Source organism: Trachurus trachurus, assembly GCF_905171665.1.
Source record: "Trachurus trachurus genome assembly, chromosome: 1".
In the NCBI taxonomy this organism is placed as follows: domain Eukaryota; kingdom Metazoa; phylum Chordata; class Actinopteri; order Carangiformes; family Carangidae; genus Trachurus; species Trachurus trachurus.
In genome coordinates this window covers 26,999,648-27,023,352 of record NC_139891.1, presented here as the reverse complement: position 1 = coordinate 27,023,352, position 23,705 = coordinate 26,999,648, and the positions used below count along the sequence as shown (strand labels likewise).

Below are 23,705 nucleotides of genomic sequence, written 5' to 3'. Positions count from 1 at the left end.
AATATCTTTTAAATGCTCTGAATATATTGGTTAGATCCAGTCATTGTCGGGTTTTGGTGTTTTAATTGGATTTGTTTATAATTAGTGAGATATAATTAAAATACAGGTTGTCACCACCAGCTTTATCCATTCGACTCAAAGCATTCTTTACTGTGCTTTAAAACTTTGCAAACACAGCTACACAGCTTTATAACTTTCTATTCACCATGTGAAAATATATAAGCAAAATATAATCACAGCAAAGAATGTCTTCTGGGACTAATATGTATTGATACATATTTTCATTTTCTCACTAACCCTCTCTCTGTTGTGTTATAGTGTTTACAATACTCACACAACCTTGGAGTCTCCTTCCTTTCTTCCTTTCTCTCTCTCCTCTGTCTCTAACGTGTCTTTTTTTCCTTCCCCCTTGTTGTTTGTGTGAGCGTGCACGTGCATTTGTGGATTTATGTGTGTGTATACTCACATATTAATTTAATTTATGATGAGATAAACACACTGTAGTAGGAGTAAGTACATGAACACATCACAGCCAAATGAATTATCATCTGCAAAGTGATATATTCTATATATCCGCAACTCTGCTGCCAGCTCACTAGGAGGAAAATGTGTGTCACTGCAAAAATTAAAAGACAAAAAAATAACTTAAATTGATACAAATGAGCCCAAATGTTCAAATGATGAATTTGACAGTGATACGTACACTTAAAGGGCATTTCCAGTCGTAACCAAGTTCATTTCATACCATCCATACTCCCAACTGCAGCGTGTGGACGTTTATATTCGTTTGTGTTCAAGAATCTATATCGTTTTTTCAATGTTCATTAATGGGCCCCGGACTCATTTTGAAATTGGTCTGTGGTTGCAAGTAACGTCCTTTTGACCATATTTTAAATTTGAAAATTCGCTTTACAATTAAATTAAATCAAAATTCGGACTTACTGCGGCTTCTGCATTGTTCCTTTCCGGGTCAGAGAACGAACGCCTCAGAGTCCCTCTACTGTTGTGTTCTCTCTGATTTAAATTAATTGTAAAGTGAATTTTAAAATTTAAATGATGGTAAAAAGGACGTTACTTGCGACTACAGAACTATTTAAAAATTAGTCCAGAGCCCATTAACGAACACTGAAAAAACGATAGATTCTTGAACAAAAACGAACATAAACGTCCACACGCTGCAGTTGGGAGTATGGATGGTATGAAATGAACTGATCATAGGTGACCTGATATCTGAGGTAAACATCGATTACGAGTGGAAATGCCCCTTTAACACTCCTGAGTGTCTCTCCTCACCAGCTGGTGGTAGAAGCATCACGGAGCCTTTTTGTGCACCACAGTGCATGCGTGTCTTGTGGTGTTCGGATGGTGTGTGTGTGTTTATGGGAGTTTGTTGGTCTGTGCTTGGTGTTTTGTCGAGGTGGGGGTGTTTTCTCAGCCCTCCCCCTCCTCCCTCCCTCCTCCTCCTCCTCCTCCTCCTCCTAACCCCTCCCACCCTGCTGTAGGGCCCAAAACCCCCCAATTCCTGGCGGCTCTAATGGGTCGTTCCGGGCTTGGCAAACACAGGAGCTCCCCCCTACGGTCTGGTCGAGTGGTACAGTCCAGCTCTAAAGGTGGGGCCTGGCCTCAGGTAGGGTGGCTGTCAGTCATTGTTGCCATGGAGACCACCCTTTACCTGCACCACACCCATTGCCAATGATTCAATCAATCAGTGTGTGTGTGTGTGTGTGAGTGTGTAAATCTGTGTGAGCCATCGCATGGCCTCAACGTCGTCGTCAGGGTTAAACCATGAGGAGCAGCCGGCTGAGTTCACCTCACTGTCGTCAGCCACATGTGCTGCCTCATCCAGCACCATTTGCCTCATCTTACTGGTTTTAACTGGTTTCCACTCAGTTCGCACCCGACTGTGCCTCAGAAGTTACTTTATCCAGACTTCACTCATGAGTCAAACTTACATTTTAAAGGGATAGTTCAACATTTTGGCAGATTGGCCCATTGCCATAATCCCTATAGTCAAAGCAGTAGATTTGTTACCTTTAATTGTCGGTGCAAGCTATTTTTAGAACGGCGGAGCAGAGCTGCTAGCTGCTCAGAGCTACGCTACGGAGGCTATTGGGATTTCTTGGTTTCCCTCATCAAACTCATCAAATACACAATCCAACAACTCCAAAACGCTCTGGTGGACAAGTTGTGACCTGCACATTCACCATGATATGAGATAATAACACAACGTTACCAGACAGAGTTGTTTTAGAGGCAAATGCAGAGACTGCTTGCTGAAAAACTGCCCCCGTCGGGAACACACATCAGTGTTTTTGCATGAATTTACCTCTAAAACAACTCTGTCTGGTAACGTTCTGTTATTATCTCATAGCGTGGTGAATGTGCAGGTCACAACTTGTCCACCAGAGCGTTTTGGAGTTGTTGGATTGTGTATTTGATGAGTTTGATGAGGGAAACCAAGAAATCCCATGAGCCTCTGTAGCGTAGCTCTGAGCAGCTCGCGGCTCTGCTCCGCCGTTCTAAAAATAGCTTGCACCGACAATTAAAGGTAATGAACCTATTCCTAAAACTATCGGGATTATGGCAATGGGCCAATTTGCCAAAACGTTGAACTATCCCTTTAACGATTGCATGTAACATTTAAGTACACGTTCTTCTTCACCTCTCTGTTCTTGTGTCCTCAACTTCTCTTTCCCTGCTCTGCTTCTTCCTTATTATTATTCTCCACCCGTTCTACCTCTTGCCCTTCTCTCTCTCTCCCTTCCTTGTTCTCTCGCTTGCTATTCCTCTCTGCCATCCTGTAGATATTAATGCCCAAGCTCGTAAGCTCCAGAGGAACAGGGCGAAGGGGACACTGACCCTGCCCCGGTCCAGCAACTCTTCGTTTTGCCGCAGCCTCAGTGAAACCAGCCTCAACCAGGTGGGGGCCTCGCACTGAGGCTTAGTCCGGATGATTGATTGTTATTATGCATGGGACTGTTATCAGACGGGCTTAAATCCTGAATGCTTATGTGTTTCTCTGTGTGTGCGTGTCTCGTCAGCTGGGAGTAGGAGAGGAGCCCAAGCGTTATTACTCCACTCTGCCGGGGCCCTTGAGGGGCCGAGAGCGTGAAGCGGCCTCCAGCGGCCGGAGGAAAGAGGAGGGGAGTCAGGGAGGGGTGAGGCACTCTCTGTACCAGTCGCCACATCTGCTGCTGCTGCAGGGGTTCAACCGACAGGTGAAGATATTGAACTTCTTGTGTCTTGTTGCAGATGTCTGATGTTTCTTTTTTTTTTCTTTTTCTCAACTCTCTTTATTGATTTTTCTCATTTTGAACATAAAACATAAAAGACAGTTACACGTATACGTTTAAAGAGGAACTATGCAGGATATTTCCCGTGGCTATATGCTACATTTTTACCTTATTACCCAGGGGGCAAAGCAAAAAAACGGACACGGAGCGTTGTAAAAGGTTTGACACCAGAAATGATATCTAGGAACTTCAAGGATTAAAACCTGGGTGGACAACCCGGTCAACTAGCTGCTGGAAAGCTACAGGGGGCCAAAACCCCTTTCTGGGGTCATTTTGCTGGCGAAATGATGTAAATGCAAATATTTAGGTACTACAATGGCATAAATAGTCATACAACTATAACATTTGGCAGAGAGTATCTTGACACATAGGGGAAGGCATGGAAAAAAGATTCTGGGGTTTGTTGCAACTCAATTTTAGGATATCACCCTCAACATCCCAAAAAAGACCAAAAAAAGTACTATTCACCTGACAAATTCTCATGAAAATTATTATTTTTCAGCACTTTATGGAGAATATCTATGCTTAACATGTATATAGAAAATTTCCTTAATTCATAAGCTTCCATTTGAGTCCAAGATGGCCTTTCTATCTGAAAAGCCCCACTTGCTGTGGCCAACGGTCTTCTCTATCTATCTGTTCACTTTGGGGAGACCAGAAATAGAATGGTTTCTGATCATACCAGTTAACATGTAGTTTTTCACAATAGGTGTTGCATTGTTTGGAGACAGCCTGTAGCTTTCCAGTAGCTAGTAGAAAGGCTATCTTGGACTCAAATGGAAGTAATTTTGATAGTTAACTACATGGCTTTTGGCTTGTTATTAGTGAGAATGGAGGCTCTGTGCCTTCCACCTGGCGTCTCATGGCTGAAAACCAACCTTGTAACATCAGTGTAGTAGCTACCTGGTCGCCGCCCCGGTGTCCCAGCTCTCGTCTCTGCAGCACCGTGACACAAACGCGCTCCGTAACCGTCAATCTTTTGTTTATGACAGTTAAGACTACACAAATATGCACGTCGTAAAATCGTAAATGTTATATAAACTTATCCACAGCTCCATGGATTGATTTTTTCTCCGGCTTTGTTAAAAACAAATGCACATGGCCAGGCGGAGGGTTAGCAAGACAGAGGAAAAGCAACCAGACTTGCATAGTTCCTCTTTAAAGGTCATTAAAGTTATAGTAACTTATGTATCTCAAAATAAAAAATAAACATAGACAGATGAAGGGGATTAATAAAAAAAAAGATTTTACATATATACACTCACAAAGAAAAAGAAAAACCCATAAAACAAACCTACACAAAGAAAGAGCACTTCTAAAACTTGCAGATGATGTTTCTGACCTCATCGTGACGTCATGTTGTTGTGTCATGTTGTGTCGTGCTGTGTCGTGTTGTGCGCTGCAGGACTGCCTGGTCTACCTGCTGAACCGAGAGCAGCACACGGTCGGACAGGAGACTCCGTCAGCTCGTCCCAACATCTGCCTGTTCTCCCCCGACATCCTGCCGCTCCACTGCCGCCTGCGCAGAGTCCCCGCGCCCCGCCGCCACGCCGCCACCGCCGCCGCCGCCACCACCAACAACAACAACAAGGGAGAGGAGTTGGCGGCAGAAAACCAGCGGTTCTGCGTCGCCGTGGAGCCCGTCCTCCAGGCCACGGTGCTGGTCAACTTCTCCCGCTGCGAGCGCTCCACCACGCTGCGGCACGGCGACCTCCTCTCCTTCGGGGCGCATTACATCTTCCTGTACAAGGACCCGACGGGCGCCAAGCCTCTGCCCGCTCAGACCTTGGCACGCCTCCGCACCCTGGGGCAGCTGTACGACGCCGGGGCGGAGGACGGAGAGGCCGGCGGCGGCGGCGGTGGCGCTCAGACCTGTAAGATGTGCGGCTCCGTGCTGAAGGACAGCAGAGCGGCCCAGGTGTTGAGCGCTCCGGCGGTCAGGCGCACCTTCAAACCTCACCTGGTGAAACCCCGCTGCGGGGGCACGACGGCAGGAGGAGCCCTCAGTCTGACTGGAGGAGAAGGAGAAGGAGGAGGAGGCGGAGGTGGAGGAGGTGGAGGAGGAGGAGGAGGAGGAGGAGGAGGAGGAGGAGGAGGAGGAGGAGGTCAGAAAAGGAGGCTGCAGCTGGAGTTTGACCAGACTCATGAAGACCAGCTGTTGAACAGAATCGTGTCCCTCATTGAACCTGGAGGTGTGTCTTAGATTTACAATGTAATCTACATCTATCCATGTCACCTGGACAGTGTAGTGCATTTTAGTTTTACTTTAGTATCATTGGCTATTTATTGTCACCCTCATTTACTATTTAAATGGCACTAAACTCTTTCTTTCTTTCTTTCTTTCTTTCTTTCTTTCTTTCTTTCTTTCTTTCTTTCTTTCTTTCTTTCTTTCTTTCTTTCTTCAAACTCTTCAACTGTTACACATGCAGTATTTCAATAGTTTCTTCTACCTTTTTAACATTTCTACTGCTTTTCACCCATAGAAAGACACTCATCTCTCAGCCTTCAAGTTTTATGTTTCAGCTTTAGCCTTTTTCAAAATTGCCTCAGCTGTTTCTTTAGTTAATTCAGCATTGTTTCAACAATTTCTTCAGTTCAGCTGCTTTCAGCATTCACATGCATTTCCTGCAGGAAATGCTTTTTTCTAGTTACCTATCACCTGAATTCTTTATTGCTAATTATTCTATTGCTCTATTTTTATTATTGATTTGTTGATGATTGATTGTGCAGCTGAGAAACTGAATTTCCTTCAGGATAAATTATCTATCTATCTATCTATCTATCTATCTATCTATCTATCTATCTATCTATCTATCTATCTATCTATCTATCTATCTATCTATCTATCTATCTATCTATCTATCTATCTATCTATCTATCTATCTATCTATCTATCTATCTATCATCGCTGCATTTGTGTTGCAAATATAGAATTGTTTTTACCTCTAGTAATATCGTGCCATGCAGATTTTTATAGTGCAATGTAATATAGAGTCAATCCATTAAAGAACAGAGTACGTTTTTTCATAAATGAAATGATGCGACCCCTTTAATCCCGTGTCTTCCCTCTCAGGAGACGACCATAAGCTGACACCGGCCTACCTGCTGTGTCTGTGCATACAACACTCTGCCTCAACCTTCCCACCCGGGAGTTTTGGGAAACTGCTGTTGAAGATCGTGCGGCGGATTCAGACCATCGCATGGGTCAGTAGTATCTGCCTGTCTTAGCTGTCTCTGTGGTACTTTGGTCCCTCATTAAGATTTACCCCCCGTGGAGGGAAACCGCTCAGCCGTGTCAGGTCAGGTGAATAGTTAAACAGGGTTGCATTTCATACGTACTGTACTGTATTACAGACAGACACACAATATTCTCCCCTGACTATACTTAAGGATTACTGTAGCAAGAGCACAGTTTTACATTTTAACTGCAGTATTATTTAATCATGAATAACAATGAGTATCCAGAGTATTTGAATTCAGATTACAATGATTATCGTGCAGAAAGAACCATTTTGAGGGCCGATAATGATCTTTTGGTTGCATCTGATGCTGATAACTCTTCAATTCTGATACTGCTGGATGTTGGTGCTCAGTCGCTCAATAACTATCAGTTGACGTCCCTTTTTGTTGGTTCAAATTATAATTTTTCCTGTATCTGTTGTCAATTCGTCATTCTCCTTCCCTCTTTATCATGTGTGGTGTGCCACAGGGCTGTGTTTTAGGTCCATTATTGTTCTCAATATAGATGTTTCCACTTTTTTATTTGATATAATTATTTGTAAATGTATAATCGATGTTCAGCTGTCTGTGCCTTTAATGGTGGTACACAGCAGCAGTTTGCATTTGGTCAGCAGTTTATAAGTACCTGTATTAGCTGTCTCAGTGAAATCAAAGTTTTCCATCAACCTGGAAACACTTTTTGATGCACAAGGTAAGGAAACTGTGCAGCTCTGCTTCCTCACTAAAGAAATATATCAAGAAGTCTTATCCTCTACTGACCAGAAGAAAGTAATCCACTCATCCATTCATCCATTCATCCATATCCACAGTTTGTTTTTTTTCTCTCCTGCAGCCGGTTCAGACTGCAGCAGCAAATATCTGATCTAATTCAAGGAAATATTATCACATTAAGCCTCCACTGGCCTGTCTTCAATGGGCTCCTCATTTTGAAAATTATTTTTTAAATGACACTGATAAAATTCAATACTCCGTCCCAAATTATATTTCTGAACTTCTCACTTCCTCGTTTATGAGCCAAGCCGCGGTCCGACGTCCTCTGGCATGGATCTCCTGGCCGTCCCCAGATCAATGTTGGTAACTAGAGATGACAGAGCCTTCACTATCGAAGCTTACGACTCAGGGAGGACACCATGCCAGAGGACGTCCGATGTGCCAAGACGTTTAGTGCCGTACATCTACCTCCAACTCCATCCTCAAAACACACACATGCACAGATAGTTGATGTCCACATTTTACTGTTGACTGTTGTTTGTTTTGATTTGTTGTGTATTTATAGTTAATTGTCAGGAAATTATTTGGCAGATTCTCTTTTAATCGCAATCAATTTTGTCAGTAGATGGTAACCTACAGTAAACAATACATTAGATACAGTGGGGAAAATAAGTATTGAACACGTCAATAGACTTGAATGGTGAGCATGCATAGAGGCCATGGTGGTTGTGTGCATTAATCATGTTTTTCTTTTAAACAACTGTACCTGCTAATTCTCTCTAGATCTCTCTGTCAGTGCTCCTTTGCTTTTGGACAACTCTTCTTAGTTTCAGAAATCTTGCGAGGAGCACCTGGTCATGGCCAGTTTAATTAGTAGTTAGTAAAATGAATGAATGAATTAAAAATTTATTAAGATTATGTTCTTTTCAGTTCCAGATTAACGGCACTAACGGATAAAACGGTGCATTCAGACACGTCTGTAACCGAGGCCATCAGTATGTTCTGCATCATAAGTTTCTGAAGGTCTTGAGAGCTCTTTGCTTTTCCCCATCATTGTGTGACACCTTGGTGATGAGAAACCTTTTTATCGGCCTCAATTCGGACTAAAGCAGCTGATATTACTTTGCACTGACAGGTGACAGGATTACTTCCTGAATACTGACAGACTCCAGCTGCTTTCTTGGCTTTCCAAACCTTTTTGCACCTCCTTTTCTTCATGTGTTCAATACTTATTCCCTGTTTCATTTCACTTTATTACACATTTATGGCTATAAATGTTTGGATTTCTTTGCTTGTGTGCATTACTTGGGTTGTTGCCAACATCTGGTGAACATTTCATGTCAATAGCTCTATTAGAAATATATTTTCTGAGAAATATGTTGACGCTTTCAATACTTATTTTCCCTGCTGTATTCTTTATATAACTGGGATTTGCTGTATAAAAAGGTTTTTGTCATTCAGGCTCATAAGGTAATTATAAACATGCGTCACTGTGAGCATGCAAGGTTTCGTAAATATGATAGTGGTATTTCTGTCTCCAGGTCAGTGATAGCGTCATGAAGTGTGCTTCACCTACGCACATCCTAAAAAATTAATGAGCACTTAATTGCTGTGTGTGTGTGTGGTTGTGTGTGTGTGTGTCTGTGTGTGTGTGTGTGTGTGTGCGCCTTTCAGGAGAGGACAAAGGAGCTGGCTCAGAAGCAAGCTCAGCAGTGAGTATTGCTTTCCAACTTGCGTTAGAAGGAAAAGAGAGCTTGTGTTCGTCTCGTTTAATGTATGTCAGGGTGTTCAGTGTGTCAGTATGTCTGTGTTTGTCTTCTTACCGACCTGCTCTTTGTCTCTGTGTGTGTGTGTGTGTGTGTGTGTGTTTGTGTGTGTCTGTGTGTGTCCATCCATGCAGCCAAGACCCGGCCTCCCTGTCTCTGCTCAGTATCTCAGACTTGATCCCGGACCTGCAGACGATTTTCTTCTGGATGTCCAACTCCATCGAGATCCTCTACTTTATACAGCAACGAGCACCAGCGTACACACACAGCATAGAGACACTGCAAGGTACACACTCATAAACACACACACACACACACACACACACACACACACACACACACACACACACACAGCTGCCATACGGTCTGAGTGATGAGCGTGGAAACAAGTCGGCTGAAGAGTCATTACTCACACTGCCATCCCATAGATACTGATGGAGCGACAACACTCCCTCTCTCTCGGTGTGTATCTCCTAAATATGCCTCTGTCTTCTCCGCGTAGGGTCAAAGGAGTCGTTGCTATCGGCGACCATATCTGCCAACGAGGAGGCAATGACCATCTTAGAAGAAGTGATCATGTACACTTTCCAACAATGTGTCTACTATGTCACCAAGGTAATCTGTCACCGGCGCCGTTCTCTTAATGATGAAGACTTTTTATTTATTTTTTTACCTTTGTTTTTAAAAAGTGGGTTACATGAATAATAACAGACACACACACACACACACACACACACGGAGGATTTGATTGGATTTTACACTCACACGCACAATTTATGACATCAGATTATGATTAAATTGAAGTTATTCTGCAATTTCACATCACTTCCATCACCACTTACCGGTATATATCGTGTGTGTGTGCGTGTGTGTGTGTGTTTCTCTGTGTGTGTGTCCAGGCTCTTTATGTAGTGTTACCAGGTTTGTTGGACTGTAATCCATTCCCGGTTGACAGCTCTGAGCCCTGCTGGAAAGGAGGTGTCGGGTTTCCTGAACCTGTGCGCCGGGTCCTCCAGGTGAGTACGTCTTGTTTGGTGGTAGTGGTAATGCAGCGATGTCAGGGACAGTGATTAAACAATAACTTGATTTGTCAATGAGATCGTTTATGGAAAGTTAATTAACTATTAACAGCCATTTCAGGAATCAATTAATGGTTGAATGGTTGACACCTTTCAACTACTGTATGTTATTCTCTGATTTATATCATTGTAAATTGAATATATGAGTTTTTAAACCATATTTTATTATCTCTCTAGTACATTTACAGTGAATATGCAATAATTAGTTCTAAAAAAATAACTACAGATTGATTGATAATGAAAATTAGAATTAATTTGATCACAAATTTGACCTGAAGATTAAAGCAGAAGTAAGCGATCCGGTCGTTTTGGCTAACTTCTTGTCAGCTGATGGAGTTAGTAGTCCCCGCCCTCGTCCCTACGTCACCACATTCACGCGCATCCCTTGGCTGCACACACAGAGAGGACCGCCCCTTTATGCCATTCTCTCTCCTCAGAGAGGACCGCCCCTTTATGCCATTCTCTCTCCTCATTGGATAAAGGTTGTAGGATACAAGGAAAGTTTTCTCCTCGGCTTACAGCAGAGCAGAGTGACTGACAGACCCGTGTTTCAGACCAAACACTCTATATAAGTGATTGCTGTCGAAGATATAACTACTTAAGACTTATATTAACACAAAATTTCCGCTCACTTCTGCTTTAAGCATCACAAAAAAAAGATGTTTATGTCTTTCCAGTGCTTCACATTGCATTACATTATAAAAAGACATGTCCTATTTAATAAAACAACTATTGAAATAAATCAGGGATGTGTAAATGTAATAAAGAAACAATATGGAGAATAAAGTAATCTTCAACTTTCCGACACTTTATGGAGTTAAAACCTCTTTTTTGAGGTTTAGATAAAACTGGAAACTGGATTCTTTTTTCCAACTTTAATTCTTAGGATTTTCTCAGACTGGGTTAAAACATCCTGAAACGATCTGCAGCTTGTCTCCGAACTGTCTTACCTGTCAACCACGCTGCTGCACCTGGAGAGGCTGTTCTCTGCTATAAATAGAGACACACTGGCCCGTAGGACAGAGTGGGCGGTTGACACCTCTTCTTCTTCTTCATTTTGCTTCGTGCAGCAAGAAATCTTGACTCACACGAGGTGACAAACATCTGCAGAGGTCGACTGAGGACAGACAAACTCCTCAAAGTAACTGACTGAATGCATATGTAATGTAATGCAGAGATCTCACAGAGAAGACGACAAGGTTCAGGTTCAATCAAAATCAGAACAGGGCATAAAAAAACATAAAACAATTAACAAATAGGACTCGACAGAAAGTGCTGCAATTCATGAAATAAACATAAAAGCATGAAATAAAAACAAATAATTAAAATAATTAAGCAAATTTCCTACAGATATAGGTTAAAAATAAATATATAAATAAACAAAACAATGAGATAAAAAGTCAGTCTATGAATAAAAAAAAAAGAAAAAAGAGATACATGCTCCAAATGTGTCAAAGCTGGTTTGAATATTTTACTCAGGTGTAGTCTCACCGGAGAAATGAAGTGAGCTGATAATGTGTAAAGTTTGTGGTGTTATGTTTAAGTTTTATGTGTGTGTATGTTTGTGTTTTTGTGTGTGTGCAGGTGTTTCAAAATGCCCAGGAGCTGTTGCAGGGCTACCAGGTTCACCCGGAGATCCAGGCTCAGATGTTTGCTTACCTCTTCTTCTTCTCCAATGTGTCGCTGTTTAACCAGCTAATGGACAAAGGTAGCGTGGAAGAACGCACACACACACACACACACACACACACGCACACACACACACACACACACACACACACACACACACACACACACACACACGCTCTCCTCCATTAAGAGCTCCCTCAGGATTTATACAGTTGTTAGTGTTTGTGACAGAGAGAGAGAGAGAGCACGTCCTTGTGTCCTTGTCAGCATTTTGACAGAGACTAACCCAGATTTGTCCTCAATGACCTTCTACTATCTGCATTCTGTGTCTCCTCCTCCTCCGCCTCCTCCTCCTCCTCCTCCTCCTTCTTCCCTTCTTCCTTCCATCTGGCCATCAGGGGGGGAGACAAAGAGGAGTAGAGGTTGGATTGGATAGAGACAGAGAGAGAGAGAGAGAGAGAGAGAGAGAGAGAGAGAGAGAGAGAGAGAGAGAGAGAGAGGAGATAGAGAAGGGGATGGAGGGAGGGAGGGGCAAAAAGAAAAAGAAAAGGGCAGAGTGAAGGGTAAAGGGCTGGAAGGCCATTCAGTTGTTGTGATGCGATGCCCTCCTCGCTAATGGTCTATTACCTCGTCTAAGTGCAGAAAACAGTCATTTACCACCAGTTATATGTCGGTGTCTGACTCCCATCACCTCCATCCTCACTTTATATCTGCAACACACACACAGGCACACATGTATACACACACACACACATGTACACACACACACACACATGTACACACACACACACACACACATGCCATATGTCTTCATTAGCCGGTGGAGGCAGGAGAGATCACATGTCTGGCAAAAGGGAGAAGGAGAAACACCTTTATATTCATGCAGACGCTCCCCTGTCCCCCTCCCCACCTCCACCCTGTCTATCTGGCTTTTTCCTGCTCCCCTTCTTTTTTTTTTGGGGGGGGGGGGGGTGCTCATTGATATTTCTCTGCTGATGGTGTCCATGGTAACAGTGGAGGGAGAGTTTGTAGCAGCAGGTAACGCTGACGTTTGCACCGCCGCGCCCGCCCTCTGCAACTCACGCGAACGTTCCCCTCGCTCGCTCGCTCGGAGGAAAAAAGACGAGTAGAGGAACTGAAGATGAAGAGATGTAATGTTCTTCTGCACATTCTCCGCTGATTGTGCAGCGTACGACGTACAAGTGTGTGTGTGTGTGTGTGTGTGTTGTGAGTGACACCTGGCTCCCTGCAGACAGATTACACCGGAGAGAGCTCTTTCTTTGCTGTTCGGACGGTTCTGTGTCTCTGTGTTTTAAAGGTGCCACGAAGCTTTATGACACCTTTTGCTAAGAGGTTAAGTGATGTCTCGTCTGTTCACGATGCCTCACACACACATAGATTACTGTATGCCTAGACATAAGCCTATTACAGAGGGGAGTGTGTGTGTGCATCCAAAACATATGGCAGAATATTTGAACAGTTATGTGGGAGCTGTCTTAACACAATGCTGTAGGAAGCTTCCTGTCATGTCTTAACTTGTATTAAACTGGGCTTTTCTTTTCTTTTTTTGGTTATGACCAATAATCATCTGTAAGCACCAGCAATTACTAGTCTTGTTTATTTCTCACATCAAATGACTCTTGATTTTCTTTTTCTACCTACATTTTCCAGTGTTTTTTATGTGACTATAACAGAAACAAAGGCAAAACCTGTCATCTTTGAGCCACACAACACAACTGTTATTAGTCTTGATAGAAACATTTTAGACGTGTCTAAAAGTTTTAGATATATCTTTCCCAGAGATCATTCAGAGGGAATGGAAAATAATAATAAAAACCTGTTATTGTCACACATTGTCTAAATTGCAGTGTACTCAAGCTTGTATTTGCGTTACTTTTATTTCATCTTATTAGCTGCTCTAATTTAGGGACATCACTTTGTATGATACAGATACAGATACAGACAACTTTATTAATCCCAACAGGGGCAATTGGTTTGGACAGCTTGCATACTGACATATAAATACACAAGTACACACAGTAAGATAGATAAAGTATGTAGTAAATAAATAAAATACAAAGGAATACAGTGGAATTAATACTCAATAAATAGAATGAATAAATACATGGGTTACTTATATTGACCAATAAGATGTACATGTTAAAAAGAAATAAAATCATTATGAAGAATGTAAGAGAAGAATAGCAGAGGGAATAAAAGATTTCAAAAAAACGGTTTGTCATACAGACAGGTGAGATGTAACGACGACCTGAGGGCAACAGAGAAAACTCACTTGGAAGCGAGTGACCAGGAGAAGACAAAATGTTGTTTGCTTTCCTCAGAGTTTGTTGGTCACAAAAACTGGACAAGAGATAATATTTTGTACAGGGTCCATTTAAAAAAAAAGGAAAGCTCTCTTTCTCTAGTCCAGTTGTTTGACATCGTTAGTCCCAAAGCCCTGCTGCAGAGGCCTGAGCTCACTTTGGGGGGTATTTCAGAAAAGCTTAAAAAGGCATTATAGCTGCAGTGAGGTAATGTACCGACAGATTGACAAACTCTGGGATGCCTGCTCACTTGACAAATGCTAGATTTGGATTCATCGCCTGCTTAACTCGCCACACAACTTCCGTCAGTTCTTTGATGTGATCCATAGACGGGGGGGAGAGATTAGGCAGAGTGAGGAATGCAGGCTTGTTGTGCAGTAAAAACACAAACCCACCACTCAGCTGAGCCCCCTCTGCAGCAGTCGATTTGTATTCTGCACGGAGCCGACGGCTGGTGGCTGTTGCTATTGTTTCATTGACTTCAATATCAACTTAATTAAAAATTAATGTCTCTATTCCCGTGCAACACATGCGCATAAACATGCACAGAGGCGCTCACACGGCCTCTTTTACTCTGCCTCCCTCTCAGATGTGCGAATATGCAAGTGGAATTTTTCTGCAGTGTGATGAAATAACCAAAGAGTCGTGCCTTTGCTTGTGTGCTTTTGTGTGTGTGTGTGTGTGTGTAGGTCCATCTCGGGGTTGGTTCCAGCGGTCCAAGGTGCTGCAGATTCAGGCGTGTTTGCGAATGGTGATGGAGTGGGCGAGCAGGTCTGGTCTGGGACATCTGGCCGACAAGTTCTTCACCAAACTCAACAGCACCGTGTCCATGCTGGCCACAGCCCCACAACAGCTCACACAGGTAACACACACACACAAACAAACACACACACCTTCATTATTTGCTTGTCTGTCGGTCTGTCATGTGTTAAACTAGTGGTTGATAATACTTACAAATAAATACTTGAATATAAACAGAAACATTTACTTTATTATGATTAATTAATTCCATTAATTCCATCACTCCAGTCAAATCCTGAGGTCTTTTGAGTCATGTCTGATCAGCTATTGATCAATAAAGTTCTGTGACATACAGCCAATAGAGAGCCTGAGCGGAAGCCTCAATTCGGAAAAAATCTCCATGTAAGTGAATGGGAGTCAAAATTTTATTTTGTGATCCGATTGAATTGTGTCATGGGTAAAATATATGACCTCTACCTATTTAAAACCTTGTTTTTCATGCCAAAAAATCAGCAGTTTGTCGTAAAACAGCAACGGAAGAATGTATTTTGTGACATGTGGTGTGTGACGTCACCTACGCGACCTGTAGTCTTTCTGGTTATGGATTTTCAGAATTTTATTTTATAATAGTTTTACAACAAACTGCTTATTTCTTGGCATGAAACGCAATGTTTTAAACAGGTAGAAGTCATGTATTTTTCTCACGGCACAATTCAATCAGATCCTGAAATAAAATTTTGAGTCCCGTTCACTTACATGGAGATTTTTTTCCGAATTGAAGTCCCATGGCGAGCATTACTTCCTGCTTCCACTTACCAGTAGGCTCTCTATAACACCTACCTGTGCTACAAAAGGATCTCCCAGGGTTTCTGACTAATTTTTCCCATGCATCTTCTTCTTCTTCTCCTTCTCTCTCTCTCTGTCTGCAGCTGAGTTGGCGAGCGCTGTCCGGTGAGCATCCAACTCTCAAACCCGTCCAGCTGCACAGGATTCTCACTCAGTACCAGCTCACAGCAGAGATAGGCCCCGTCCCAACATGGCAACCCAGCAGCGAGGACGAGGCTTACATCTACAGAACAGGTGCGTACTGTAGTGCATGAATTTGAAGTTTATTGTTATGGGAACATAAAGCCCATGTTATGTTTGGCCTGTAGGTGCATTATATCTGTAGGAGTCTGTATCTATTTTAATGTTGGGCAATTATTACAGCGCCATTGAAAATAAAGGTCATCAGCGTGGCGGCTGCAGCGCTGTAGGGCAGCGTCTCTGTGGAGGGCGTTAGTGAAGACAGAGCACAAACAATTACAAATAAATCAGAACAAGGACGTTTACTGCGATCAATGTCTGTTTGGGTTAGTTCACGTCCTGAAGGGCGTCTGTGGTTTGTGATTATGCACAAGTATCCCAGTTTGATTCATGCCTTTGTTTTGATCACTGAGGATAACGGATATACAGTACAGTATACACTCAGGTGACATTCATTTAAGACTAATGCGCTCTCAGACAATAATGCAACCTTCGTGAAAGTTTCAATGTTCAGTTTACGTTGTATTTGTTTCAGGGGTTTTGAACTTTATGGTAATTTTGGAGGCAGGTCTGTCATGTGCACATGTATCAGTGAGAGCAGGCCTGACAGCGGAAACATAAATCTGTGAAATAAATACAGTTCAATACAGCGCCATAAACTGCACCGTGCGAAATGATATACAGTTAGACACCTGTAATTATAACGCATGATTAATTAAGTCAAAATTAATTATGACGTAATTAATCTACAGATGTCTGTAACTCACAGGACACTTGTCTACACCAGAATAACACCTCGGCTGAACTTCTTTAAATTTGGCACCAACATTCACGAGCACTCATGGATGAACTGATGGGATTTGGGTCCTCAAAGGTCATTAATGGTCGGTGTGGACATGACTTTTCTTCAAAAATTGGCTCAAATGTCCACCCAAGAACAAACGGATTAGATTTCAGCGAAATCAACGTCGGTGTTTTAGACTTCACACAGCAATTACGACAAAACTTCACACAAATGGTTGAAAATGAATGTCAATCTGGATAAACAGGGTTAAAACCTGAAACTAGTCTTGAGTGGTGGAGGCAGGACTTCTAGTTTTATCATGTCTGTTGGTTCAGTACCAACAGATGAGATGTTGTTGTGAGCACTGATGTTGTTATTGTTGTCCAAATGTGTATTTATTAACGTGGACACGCATCACCTTGTTGTCATCCAAATGTGTATTTATTATGTATGTATTTACGGACAGTTGGTATGTGTTTGTGTCTACCCTATGTGGTACAATATTTTATTCCATTGTTGTTCTTTTTTAAAGGTTGCCGTGTACAATCTGGCAGAGGGACAGTCGATGAAAACTCGCTTTTTAAGCTAATTCGGGTGCATTTACATGTTTTTTATACAATCTTTATTAATGTGCATTGTCCCTTTTCAAATAAACTAAACTGAAACTGAAACTGATGTTGACACAACCCTCACACACAGAGTAGGCAGTAGCTGCTGTATTATAACAAGTAGCTGCAAGACAGAGAGAGTGAGAGGCCGACAGAGCAGCTGTGCAGCAACCCAGGATCAGGCCTTTAATGTTGTAGATGTATATGCATGAGTGTGTGCGTGTGTGTGTGTGTGTGTGTGTGTGTGTACATCTGTTAACATCAGTTTGTGTGTGTATATATGTGTGTGTGTTCAGTGGACCTCCTGGAGAGCTTTGAGAACCACCCTCCCATCGTGTTGCCCAGCGCCGGCTTCAGAGTGGACTTGGACAGCGAGTGTGTGGAGGACAGCATCTACAGACAGCTGCTCTACATCCGCCACTACCTGTGGGGGCTGCGCACCAAGACGCAGACACACACCAGCACCGCTCCCAGCGTGCACACACACTCCAACGGGACCAACACTGCCGACTGGCCCGACGTCCAGGTCACAAGACTCATATACACATTTATATATACACACTGCTGCATACTGTCAAATAGCGGTAATCCAGGCCATGTGCCTCGGCAGCTGTGGTTGTTGAGGAGTTCCTCATAATCCCATAAATGAAAGACAAAAACCCTCTACTCCAGCCAACACACACACACACGCACACACAGAAACCTAGACATGGTTAAATCATGGTTAATCTGATTAGTCTTTAGGCTGTCTAATTAGTGGGAACGGCTGACTAGACCATAATCCCTAGTGTTACTGCACCCTCATATGTACACATACACTCACACACAGGGTCACATATACATTCACAAATATTCCAAAAGGTAAATTATTACACATTTAAACTCGTATCATATCTAAATGAAGTGCAAAACAGTAGAGTGCAGCAAAAAATCCTCAAAGACGACAGGATTATTAATTCTCTTTTTGATTCGCTGCCTTTTCATCCATGTAACTTCAGACCTCGTACTGGCTTCTTAAGTCTTTCTCTCCCTTCCCGACACAGAGGGAGCTGTTGCCTCCGACCCACAACAGTCCCCGCGCCGGGGGTCCCGGGGACGAGGCGGTGACGACGGAGACGGGAGAGGAGAGGGGACGGGACAGACCCTCAGGACAAACACATACACATACACACAGCCTGAGAAGGAACGGCACCATTCACCATCCACGGCCAGCAAACCCAGACCCGTCCTGCCTCCTGACCCCTCCCAACACCCCGCTGTACCCGGACGGAGGGGGAGGAGGAGGAGGAGGGGGAGGGCCGATCATAGGCCCCAACACCCAGACTAACGGCTGCACCAGTCGAGCTGTAGCAGAGAGCAAGAAGACCAATGGACTGATCACCAACGGACTGGAGGGTAGGTGGAGTTTTAAACAGGAAGTGGACAAAATAACAGCAACACACGACACACGATGACACACACACACACCACTGTCTAAGGCCACAAAATATAGTAAAGGTCATAAAAGTAATGTTTTTGTAGGATTTTTCTACTTCATCATGTGACTCACAGTGTTTTTGTTATTTTGTCCACCCCAGCTGTGCAGCTGAAAATCTAAATCTTACTTATTATTATTACGATCCAGATACCTCAGTATCTTCTGATACAGAGCACCAATGTGGTCCTATTGCTGTTTTCTCCCCCAAAATTTAAAATCTCTACAAGGAGCCCACGGGAAAAATGTTAATATAAGATGACATGATGAGGCCGTGAATGAACAAATGAACTGAACTAAAACTGTATTTAATGTAAACAAGTCATGTCCAGCATCCAAAGAAGTGATTTCCTCAACACTGATTCAGACCAAGGGGGCAGTTGTCGGTCTGAGAAGTGAAGCTCACTTCCGCATTCAAAAAGCTGCAATCCCCTCGGCTGTCGCTGGGGGCTGGCTCCAGAAGGGAGCAACTCCAATCGAGCCCCATGTTAAAATAGCCGATTTTACAGCTTAAAAAAACATATTTACAGCCTGGTACATTTTATTTTTTTGGTCTCAATCGATAGTTTCTACCCCCGCACACACTCTGAGGGGGGTGAATTTTTTTAAAACTCTACCGTTTTACTATTATTAGGGTTAAAGTTCTGGCCAATCAGGGCGCAGAACCGTTGAGTGACAGGTCCGGCGACCGCTGCTACGAGGCCAGTAGGCGGGCTCTCGGCCGGCCAACGGCCGCACCGCTCCAAATATGGCAAGTAGAATCCAACATGGCGCGGTTCTAACCCCCGTAGTAGCGGCACAAAACAGACTCCCCCAAACCAATGGGTGACGTCACGGACGCTACGTCCATTCTTTTTACAGTCTATGATTCAGACTGATGCGTGACATGACATGATATTTTACTAATACACAATATACAATATACAGTGTGTGTGTATATTGTAAATGCACCTAAACTGAATTTTTAGCCTCTGATTGGTGTTTTCAGTTTGTTTTTCCACTAAAAAGCACTGATAAACTCGCTGTGTGTTGTCTACAGGGCACCAAATTCAGAAAAAAACAACAAAACAAAAACAATTTTAGCAACTAGAGAAGAGCATTGAACATGCTTTATAATTGTGTTTTCTCAAGAGTTGGATTCAACTTACTTCAGACTTTCAGCACACGTACAGAAACTTGATTACAGTCAGAGAGATACAGCTGCTCTCTGGCTGCAGGATGTGTTCGTGTAACCTATAGTCTGTTAAAGGAATAGTTCACCAAAAGATGAAATTCAGTCATTAGTGACTCAACCTCATGCTGATGAATATGCTGGAGTAGTTTTTTATTCCTCAAAGTGCATCTGGAGACCCGGGAGGCCGGTTCGTAGTCCAACCAAAACATTATATGAGAGTCAATGGCGCCTGACACAAAAAGTCCATAAAACAAAAAAAAAAACGTGTAATCTTCCTCCATACTGCTCGTCTGCTGCAATCCAAGTGTCCTGAAAGGATATAGTCCAGAGTTTACTCGAAACAACGTCATTTAGGACATTTTTACAGCCTAAACAGTCCTGTATTGAATTTGCCTGGGTCGCGTTCTCATGTTCACATGCGTGAATGTGAGAGCGCAATACAGGACTGTTTAGGCTGTAAAAATGTCCTAAATGATGTTGTTTCGAGTAAACTCTGGACTATATCCCTTCAGGACACTTGGATTGCAGCGAACAAGCAGTGTGGAGGAATATTAGAGGGTTTTTGTGTAGTTTTATGGGTGCTATTGACTCTCATATAAGGAATTCGTTGGACTATGAACCCCCCTCCCAGTTCTCCAGATGCACTTTGAGGAATAAAAAACTACTTCAGAGTATTCATCAGCATGAGGGTGAACTACATAAAAAACTATTCCTTTAACATGTGAACCATTTTAAGGTGAACATCCAGTATCAGAAGTGAGTTTCTCTGCCCCCTACTGGCCAAAAAGAAAAAAGAAAAAAGAAAAACCAAGTCATGCAGCTTAACATTTACAGCCCTTCAAACAGTTTCTGAGCGGCTCAAACTCTTGAGCTAGTGGGTCAGCTTGTACCTCACATGACAGCGCCGTCCTGTTTCCACAGTGTAGTGAGTGTGTGACATCTGCAGGCCAAGATGTCTCTGTGTCCGATCGTCAGCTGCACCTTGTTTTGCATGCGTCTCAGTATCTGTGTGTGTCTCTCTTGTGCACAGCAGAACCTCTTATGTTTGCCCGACCCCATAGCGAGACCCTGTGTGTGTGTGCGTGTGTGTGTGTGTTTGTTTGTGTGTGGTTTTTGTGGATTTTGGGTGTCCGTGTCCTCTGCAGGGTGTATTAGTGGGTGTGAGTTTCCCTTCCCTGTATCCTCCCCTGGCGCCCCTCCCCTTCCTGATGACTTGTGTGTGGTGTTTGTAGTGGAACTGGACAAAGGACCCTACGGACTGGGCATGGGACTCATAGACGGCCTGGTGAGTCTTCCTCTTATGTTTCACTCAGTGTGTTTTTTTTCTATATTGTGTACAAGCATAGGGAATAAAGGTCATTACTGAACTCACTGGAGAACTGGCGAACAATTAAACTTCATTTGCAGTCATACATTATTACAACTTCTACTATGAAAGAGTTTTTTTTTTTTTTACAGCTGTTAAAATGTCGCCTCTCATTATGTGCTAAATACTCAAAACATCCAGTTCCAGATGATTCAAAGGATGAGCTAGTTATTGATATATCTACAATAATTTTCAGCTCTGAAACAATCAGATATAATCAGTTATCAAATATGAAATTATTCAGGAGAGACTTCCAGTTTCTTGTTGTAGCTTCTGAGATAGATAGATAGATAGATAGATAGATAGATAGATAGATAGATAGATAGATAGATAGATAGATAGATAGATAGATAGATAGATAGATAGATAGATAGATAGATAGATAGATAGATAGAGACCACTTCAAAATACTCAGTTTCTCTGGTTTTACTATATGTGTTTGAATAAAATGAATACTTTTGTTTTATTTTATAAACTACTGACAACATTTCTCCAAAATTCAAATAAAAAATGTGTTTGCTATTGTTATTTGGAGCATTTATTAGCAGAAAATGACAACTGGTCAAAATAACAAAGAAGTTCCAGTGTTTTCAGACCTCGAATAATGCAAAGAAAACAAGTTCATATTCTTTTCAAACGACATAACACCTATTTTTCAATTTAGGAAGAGTTCAGAAATCAACATTGGTGGAATAACTGCAAATTTTTAATCGCAGCAGTGGATTTTACACTCTTCCTCATTAAATAACATTTGGTTCAGGAATCAGTGCCTCATTAAGTAGAGCGAGTTGTGCTTCTGTTGACACTGGAATCGAATGGCTGCCATACATGTAGAGATGCTGAATTAAGAAAAACTTTGAAGTAGTCTCTTTTTTTTTTTTCCAGAGCTATATATAGCAGCAATAGAAAAATACTTAAAATAGAAAAGTGTTCTTAAAGTGACGACTTAGTAGATTGAAGTTCATTTAAAGCAGATATCAGTGGAATGTTTTTGTTAATATAAGTCCTAAATAGTCCTATTTTCCGTCAGCAATCACTTACATGAAGTATTTCAGCCTAAACACGAGTCTCTCCGTCACTCTGCTCTGCTGTAACCCGAGGAGAAAATTTTCCTTGTGGGATACAAGTGTTATCCAATGAGGAGAGAGAACGGCATGAAGGGCTGTGTGTGCAGCCAAGGGATGCGCGTGAATGTGGTGACGTAGCACGAGGACCAATTGATGCCTGACAAGGGCGGGGGCTGCTAACTCATGGTGCGTTCAAAGAAACTCGTACTTTGTGTTTTTCCTTCCTGTGAAGTCATACCAGTTCGATCTGGTACGAGTTCACGGGTCGGAAGTTACGAGTGGCCGTTATAGGGAACTTTCACAGACAACAGGATGGTAAAAACACGAGCTACGGGTTACCTGGAACGCTACCAAGTCGTAGTTGTGACTTGAAGCTGTAACTTACGGTTTCAAAAGCCTGCCTTGAACGCAGCATTAGCCGAAACGGCCGTGAAGCTGATATCTGCTTTAAAATAAGTTTTAACTGTCTGCTAATAATAAACAACTAATCCCCCTCCTCCCCCCCCTGCAGCACACCCCTCTCAACGCTCCAGGCATCTACATCCGGACTCTGATCCCTGACGGGCCGGCGGCCTCCGACGGCAGACTGAGGATCGGAGACCGGATCCTGGCGGTGAACGGGACCAGTCTGATCGGAGCCGACTACCAGAGGTAAAGAGGAGGTTAACGATGCTGCTGTTTGATACTGACATGACTGTGACAGAGTGAGCAGTCATCCCACAATGTTAAAGGGATAGTTCAACATTTTTGAAAATTGGCCCATCGCCATGATCCCCCTAGTAATAGCAGTAGGTTCGTTACCTTTAATTGTTGGTCCAAGCTGCTTTTAGATCGGGGGAGAAGAATACCGAGCGGCGCAGCTACACTACGGAGGCTAATGGAATTTCTTGGTTTTGCTCATCAAACTCAGCAAATACACAACCAAAAAACTCAAAAACGCTGTGGTGGACAAGTTGTGACCTGCACATTTACCACGCTATGAGATAATAGCGGAAAGTTAAGAGAAGTGAAGCAAATACTCGGAACTACTTTCTTCAGTGAACCACTGGTCGGAGGGACACAGTGTGCGCACCTCAGCCAGTGCCGTAGTATACGGACGTATCTGCAGTAAACAGGCGCTTTTGAAATCACTCCGCCGAGCAGCCGTCTAGAGTGTAAAGTCCGACTTAGCCTCTAAATTTTCTAAAACAACTCCATCTCGCAACTTTCCGCTATTATCTCATAGCGTGGTGAATGTGCAGGTCACAACTTGTCCACCACAGCGTTTTTGAGTTTTTTGGTTGTGTATTTGCTGAGTTTGATGAGCAAAACCAAGAAATTCCATTAGCCTCCGTAGTGTAGCTGCGCCGCTCGGTATTCTTCTCCCCCGATCTAAAAGCAGCTTGGACCAACAATTAAAGGTTACAAACCTACTGCTATTACT

At 42.8% G+C, this 23,705-nt stretch overlaps 1 protein-coding gene across 1 annotated transcript in view; it reads left to right on the top strand.

Moving 5' to 3' along the window:
* The window catches only part of radil (Ras association and DIL domains), a gene marked incomplete at both ends in the record, with an annotated part of 34,876 nt that overhangs the window by 10,888 nt on the left and 283 nt on the right, over window positions 1-23,705 (top strand). The window contains 16 exons of the mRNA XM_083976015.1: window positions 1,503-1,610; window positions 2,805-2,920; window positions 3,042-3,218; window positions 4,699-5,485; window positions 6,367-6,497; window positions 8,919-8,956; window positions 9,145-9,296; window positions 9,513-9,625; window positions 9,910-10,026; window positions 11,674-11,797; window positions 14,732-14,904; window positions 15,713-15,863; window positions 17,498-17,727; window positions 18,245-18,596; window positions 20,995-21,134; window positions 22,794-22,933. Coding sequence (XP_083832141.1) covers window positions 1,503-1,610; window positions 2,805-2,920; window positions 3,042-3,218; window positions 4,699-5,485; window positions 6,367-6,497; window positions 8,919-8,956; window positions 9,145-9,296; window positions 9,513-9,625; window positions 9,910-10,026; window positions 11,674-11,797; window positions 14,732-14,904; window positions 15,713-15,863; window positions 17,498-17,727; window positions 18,245-18,596; window positions 20,995-21,134; window positions 22,794-22,933 — 3,049 coding nt within the window. The remainder of the gene's footprint in view (window positions 1-1,502; window positions 1,611-2,804; window positions 2,921-3,041; window positions 3,219-4,698; window positions 5,486-6,366; window positions 6,498-8,918; window positions 8,957-9,144; window positions 9,297-9,512; window positions 9,626-9,909; window positions 10,027-11,673; window positions 11,798-14,731; window positions 14,905-15,712; window positions 15,864-17,497; window positions 17,728-18,244; window positions 18,597-20,994; window positions 21,135-22,793; window positions 22,934-23,705) is intronic.